This window comes from Cupressus sempervirens, chromosome 6 (assembly GCF_028749045.1).
Source record: "Cupressus sempervirens isolate cs-2001-9-10 chromosome 6, ASM2874904v1, whole genome shotgun sequence".
Taxonomy (NCBI): domain Eukaryota; kingdom Viridiplantae; phylum Streptophyta; class Pinopsida; order Cupressales; family Cupressaceae; genus Cupressus; species Cupressus sempervirens.
In genome coordinates, this window is record NC_143123.1 from 310,659,588 (window position 1) to 310,666,711 (window position 7,124).

At 33.6% G+C, this 7,124-nt stretch overlaps 1 protein-coding gene across 1 annotated transcript; it reads right to left on the bottom strand.

Moving 5' to 3' along the window:
• Positions 1-5,866: 5,866 nt before the first annotated feature.
• Positions 5,867-6,737, bottom strand: LOC149552442 (UBP1-associated protein 2C-like). Its single transcript, XM_089790203.1, has 2 exons — positions 6,638-6,737; positions 5,867-6,378 (listed from the first exon to the last, which is right to left on the bottom strand). Exons 1-2 carry the CDS (start codon positions 6,735-6,737, stop codon positions 5,867-5,869), a joined length of 612 nt encoding a protein of 203 aa, XP_089646329.1.
• Positions 6,738-7,124: the final 387 nt, after the last annotated feature.

Consider the following 7,124-nt stretch of genomic DNA (forward strand, 5'->3'; position numbering starts at 1 on the left):
CATCGTAAGATTATTTAAATAAACTATTAACCCAAATAATATAATGAGAATTTTTAGATACAAGCACAAGAATTTTGAGAGGAAGATGTAAGGCATGTTTCATCTTTTAGATATTGAAATATATTAGCAAACTGTTTGTCAGAACTCAAGGTACAACATTGATTTATCACATAATTGTAATTGAAAATAGTAGGTTCCAAGAAAGTGTGAATAGTAAATTAAAAAATCTTTGTTATCATTGAGACATATGATAGATTTTTTACTAGCCATAGCATATACATGTCTATTATCTTTGTAAGGAACTAACTAGATATCATAAGATGAAAATTGATTGAGTAATTGTAAAGCTAGTTTTTGAAATTTTGTTATATTGTCATCCTTAGCTTGATATAAACCCTTAATATGTTGCACTATTAATTCAAAATCACCAAAGACGTTCAATTTCATAATTTGAAGGGATAAAGCTTCTCATAGTCCAACAATAATGGCTTCATATTCTAAAATATTATTTGTACATGAGAATGTTAATTTATAGGAAAGAGGAATCAAATTTTTAGAAGGGAGAGCAAGTATCACACCTACTCTAGCACCATTTTTGCATCAAAAACCATGAAAAGACATTACCCAAACTTCATCTTTATCCATAGATAATATTTATGCATTAGGAAATTCAGATTAGAGTGATAACTATATGTAAGGAAAGAGTCTTAGCTAAGTCATCGATTAAGGTTTTCCCTTTAATAGATTTGTGAGGTATAAATTCAAGCCAAACTTTGTCAAAATCATAGCCCATTTTTCCAATCTCCCAAATAATTCTTTCTTAACAAAAATATGTTTTAAGGGATCTAATTTTACCATCACTTTCACTTCTACATTAAGAAGATAATGTCAATATTTTTGACATGCAAAAACTAAAGTGAAAAATTGTTTCTCAATTTGTGTATATCATGTCTCATAATTGATCAAGGTACACTAATGCAATAGATCAAATGATCTTAACCATCATAGTCATGTTGAATAAGAACTAAACTTAACACATTCAAAGAAGGAGATGTGTATAGATAGAAAGGGTTATATGGTTGAACAAGCTTCAAGACATGAGGATTAGTGAGATAATCTTTAAATTATTGAAATGCTTGTTAACATTCATCGTTCCAAGAGAATTAAAATCTCTCTTGAGCAAGGATGTGAATGGAATAATTCTATCAACCAAGTTTGAAATAAAATGTCGAATAATGTATATCTTTCCTTGTAGGCTTTGAAGCAATGATATGTTCCTTGGCAAAGGCATATTGACCATAGAATCCATTTTTTGTTGTCGAATTCAATACCATGATTAGAGATTATAAAACCTAGTATTTTTCCTCTGTTAACTCTAAAGGCACACTTACAATTCAATCACATATTATAACTTCTTATCTATTCAAATATTTTTTGCAAGATAACCACATCTTCATTATGGTTTATTGATTTATCAAGAATTTCATCTACATAATCTTCAAGAATCTTCTATATATAGTAATAAAATATCAGTGGCATAGCATGTTGATAGGTTTCATGTGTATTCTTTAATCCAAAGGGAAACATATCCCAACAAAAGGTTCCCCAAGGTGTCATAAATGTAGTCTTGTATTGATTTTCAAGAGGAATAAAAAATTGATGTTAACTAGAAAATTCATCCATAAAAGATAGAAGAGCATGCCCTTCGGTTCAATCTACAATCATGTAATTGTTAGGAAAATGAAATTCATCTTTCAAAGAATCTTTATTCAAATCCCAAAAATCTATGCACATACGAATTTTGATTTCTCCTTTCAAGACAACAACAATGTTGGATATCCAAGGATACTAGTCAATTGAGTGAATGAAGACAACATCCAATAATATTTCAATTTCTATCTAACCAAAAGAGTGATAGGGATCATCTTTTTATTTTCTTGTTTAATAGGCTTAGCCCTAGGTCCAAGAACAATATTACATGTCATAATCTTAAGATCGATACTAGGCATATCAATAAAAGACCATTAAAAATATCTAAAAATTCTTTTAGTAAGTCTCTAAATTCTACTTGTATATTAGAAGTCAACCATTGTCCACTTTTAATTAGTTTTTTAGAATCTTTAGAGTACATTTGAGTATCAATAATTTTTTTTATCAACAAATTACTTTTCATAGGATCCTCAAGAGGAAGATTTTCGTCAGATGTGTTCTCATAATTTGTGTTATCTCCAAAGTAAAAATTAGTGTTTAAACAATAAAACCTTCACTTTTAATGATGAAAATAAGGAATGTTATCATAGATTCCTACAAAATCCATGAAAGTTTCATCATCAAGAAAGAGATCCATTTTTATCATTTTCTCAAAATCCAAAATATTAGGTTAAGTAACTTAAGAGATACACTACAGATGTGATTAACATGCAAAGGGAATAACAAAGGTTCTTTATCAAGATTAAATCCTAATCCATAGGTATGTTTAGGAAAGCCACTATCCATAGGGATTTGTAGTCCTTGTTCATATTTCCAAAAACTTTCCCATTAAATCCATATTTCTTTAGCAAAGTATGTCCAATACCATGGCAGTCAATGCTAGTTTTAGGATTTAATGGTACTTCATAACTCTATATATCATAACATTCAAGCTTGATAGTTTTCATAGTTTCTTCAGTAGAACTTCATACAAATGTATTTTTTAATTCACTCTTAAGTGGAGAGAATGTTTTCTTTTTAGATTCATCTTGTTTTTTCATGAAGGATAAATTAGATACCTTATATTCCTCAGTAAACATAGGATTAAAATCCAAAGTTCCCCCACAAAATCTTGTATAGAAGAAGTTTGAGCATATTATGTGTTTAAGAAAGGATTAGGTTCATCGTCCACATGCAAAATATACATGAAATTATTATGAACAAAATGAACCTTTTGATGAAGTGTAGAAGAAAAAAAAAGCATGGAATGTAGCCAAGGTCTCCCTAAGAGTAAGATATAATTCAAAGGACTAGGCATAACATGCATAGAAGTCTCCAAGATGACATGACAACCTTGAAGAGAAATGTTATAATTCCCCAAGTATATCTAGCAATGTTATCAAATCCATGAACAAGCACATAATTAGGTTGAATAGTCAAAAGATCTACTTATATATCTTTTAACATGTCTATGCTATAAATATTCAATCTTGAACCATTATCAATTAAGGTGTGACATATAATGTTTCAATTAATAGACATAGTGACCATAAGAGAATAATATCTATTTTAAATTTCTATAAGAGGAAGATCATCTTTAGTAAAGATAATAGAAGGATGAAATGACACTACATACATACAATCCAAGAAAGAAGTAATAGTATCCAAATTAGGTGATGGAACTGGAAGAGTAGAAAAGGACTTTTGTAAAGCTTCATGGTAAGTAGGTGAAGTTTGTAATAATTCCTAGAGAGAAATTTTAGCAGGAATAACATGCAATTACTTCACCAAATCACAATCTTTAAAAGAAGCTTTTGGTAATCAAGATGCTTGAGGAAGCACAAGTTGAGAAGGTTGAAAAGAAGTGGGAATAGTAGGTTGAGGTTATTCTAAGTGTGATAAGTGTGATCCATGAAATCTTTATTAATGAAGTAGTTTAAAGGATTCATAAATTTTTCCTTACCAATAAGTTTGGGACAACCCTTAACAGTCATTAAAGGCTTCTCATAGAATACAAAAGGTTATCAATAGAACAAATAGTTGTAGAAAAGGGAAACCATACATGAAACTTATCGTAGAATGTGCTAGAAAAAGTTCTAAAAGGGTGAGAAGGTAGATCATGTGATTTCTCATCCAATGCATCTTCCTTACCAAAGGTATCATTTGTAAAGCTATCATCAAAGTACTCATGAAACAAGTCAAACAATTTGAATGAAAACTATATGCACTGAAAAAATGTAATTTTTTTGGTATTTTTGAATTAAAGATATTTAAAAGAACATGCACTATGAGATCTAACACCAATCTCACAAGTGGAAATGTCATAGTTTGGGTTCACCAAAAATATGTTAGGGGAAATTTGAATGAAGGTAAGTAACCCTATGCTGTGATGTGGAGCCTAATCAGACTCAGAGGTTTATTCAGTGTGGTTTCCACCCAGATTATTTCTATGAGGGTTTGGGGGAAATGCCCCAAGTGCACTCCTTGTCAAAATATAGGGTGGGGTCGAGGGGTAATGCTCCCATGGGTATTTTGTGGGGTAGTGCCCCTAAAGCCAAAAATGGATGTCTCGTAGAAGGTGTTGGTTATTATTTTTCTATTGGATGACTTATTCTAGCCCTAATTTTGTAAGAAGAAAAGGCTTGTATAAAATGGCTTAGGGTTTGGGATTTCATAATGTATGATGAGATTGTAGCTTCTTGCAGTGGTATTGAGTTTTAAGGAATTGCATATTGTAATCACTAGATAATAATAATATTGGACTTGTTGTTAGTAGACATAGCCTAGGGATTGGCTAAACCATGTTAAATCCTTATGTCTCGTGTTGTCTTCTATGCGAGTTATTATTTTTTGATATTGGTTATATTTGCATGTTATTGTTATTTATGTCCATGATTAATCCTAACACCCTAAGTTCATCACACAACCACACACCTCAAAATGATGGAGCTCAAGGAAATAGATTCTTTCTAGTTAACCCCCAAAGGTGCCAAATCCTAGAAGGTTAATGCATTCCAAGGGATAAAGGAGCATTAACTCAAGTTAAAATCTAATGATTATGCGGGAAAGAAAAGAATGATAGTTTCCCTTGAGATTCAATCTAGTTACTTCTATATCTAAATAATATAAAAAAATGCTTAAATGAAAATGTTGAATTGACAAAGGAGGATGGACAAGTACTTATCTTTATGATTTTGAGCCTCAATTCTTGAGTTTTGTGTTGTTGCTAGGAGTGAATGAAACTATATCTAAATTTGAAACTGAGAGATAAATGAAACCTAGAAATCTTTTAGCAATTTGTCAGGGGTGAACTGGTGCATTAGGGGCAAACTGGTGCATTAGAGGTGTAGTGTGCCTCTGATGAAAGGTGGCTGACATTGATTTTGATTTTTTAGATCTACTAAATGATGAAAAGGGTACCCAGTTCTTGCCTATTTTTCCTTTTTTAGATCTATTGATATCTAACTTGTGGGATATTAGGTGTCTATGTAGGGGTTTTCCTTAGTCAACCCCCCATTTTGGTGGTTTCCACCTCCACAAATAGCTAATTTGAAATGTAATGTGTGTGATTCTTGTGTATGATCTTTGAATGTGAAAATTCAAGGATCGAAATCCCTAGATCCAAAACTTTAGCATGAAGTATTGTACTTGAATGTGGATTGAATACTAATGCGTAGATATGAGGATAACATAGAAATCATACTAATCCTTGAAGGCTAAAGTACTCTACACCATACTTATGATCTATATTCACTACTCAATGATTGAATCTTGAATGTTAAAATTGGATGTGAAGAGGAAGATGAAGAAATATCTTTCTTAAAAGGATGTTTTCAAGCCTCCTTCCTTGCACCTTTCAGATGTGCTAAGACAAATTAGGATTTCCACAATGTCTTGTCCATATGAGAACACTTTATTTATTGTAAGTATTCTTACTCACTTTGAAATAACCCTGACAGGTTATTGCTTTTTTTAACACCAAAACTCAATACTTCAAGGGTTCGGTCATTACGTCAAACAGTATGCACAGGAGAGTATCTCAAATAATAGATGTACAAGCAGTAGATAATAATGCCAATGGTGTCCAGAAAACAAATCAATGTTTCATAATCCAATAATCAACAATGAACCAGACTATATAGGAATAAAATCCTGAGGTTGCCGGCTCCATCAATGATTATGAAGGGGTGTTGTTTGGATATGGTGTTAGCTGAACAACATATGCAGTTAGACCTGGAGGATATGTCGAGTAACCAATTGATAGGGGTGCAGAAGCTGGTGCCTGTGGTACTGACCTATGATATGACATCATGCTTGGATAATCAGCTACATAACCTGCCTGAATTTGTGGAAGTGGCTGTGCTTGTGGAGATGCTGTAGGTTGTGGTGCCGGTTTCTCCTTCTGACCCTCGGCTGCAAGTTTTGCATTAACCCCTCTACCATCAATGGTTTTGTTTGGTTCCTTCAGAGCCCGCTTTGCAACTTCCACAGTCTTAAAAGTCACAAATGCAAATCCCCTGGATTTGTTTGTACTCTTATCATATGCAACTGAACCTTCCTCAATCTCTCCATACTTTGAAAATACTTCCAGCAGTTTGTCAGTAGTTGTGTCATATGAAAGACCACCAATATAAAGCTTCCTCTGTGAGAGATCACCAGTTTGACCAGGACTTGAATTTGTTGCTGCCACTAAATTGGATATAGTATTCTGACCCTCACATTTCTGAGATACCGATCACAGTCTTTGTTATGTGAATGCACCCCCAGAGTTTGCGGAACCAAGGTTTCCCTGAATCCGACTGTTGACCATCTTAACCACTAATCCAAGGTGAATCGCTCTTTTTTGTAATCCGCAGAATGGCGCTGTCACTGTGTCATATATTCTGACCCAAGTCCAATCACTGTTTCTGCCACTCCTTCAGTCTGGTGCGTCTTCAATAACTAATACCGGTTGATGGATTCACAGTCTGCCCTCGATCAGATCCCCTTTGGCCACACTGCGATCTTCTACAAATTTGCACCTTTTGCTGAGATGCCGCTCCTGACATGGATTAAGCTGCAGAGCACACATAGGATTGGGCAATGATCACTATTCGTGATACACACGAGCAATCGAATTTGTTTGACTTCACAATCTGCTAGGGCCGTTTCCTTTGTTCACAAACTACCGCTGCTTGGCCAGAATTCGGGAGTTGTTTCTAATTCAACTCTGCTTCCGTTTATAGCAATTTTTTTAAAAATGAAAATCCAAACCTTCCGTTGCAACGTCACCACTGATGTAAATTGAGCCGTCTGGGTACGGGGAGAACTAAGCGGCCATTCTCATGCAAATTCGATCAGATATGGGAAAATGTGCTTCCAGCTTCCCTTCGAATCTCTCCAGTTCTGCAATTAGTTAATCCCTTTCTAACTAAACCTCCAATGATCAATGAATC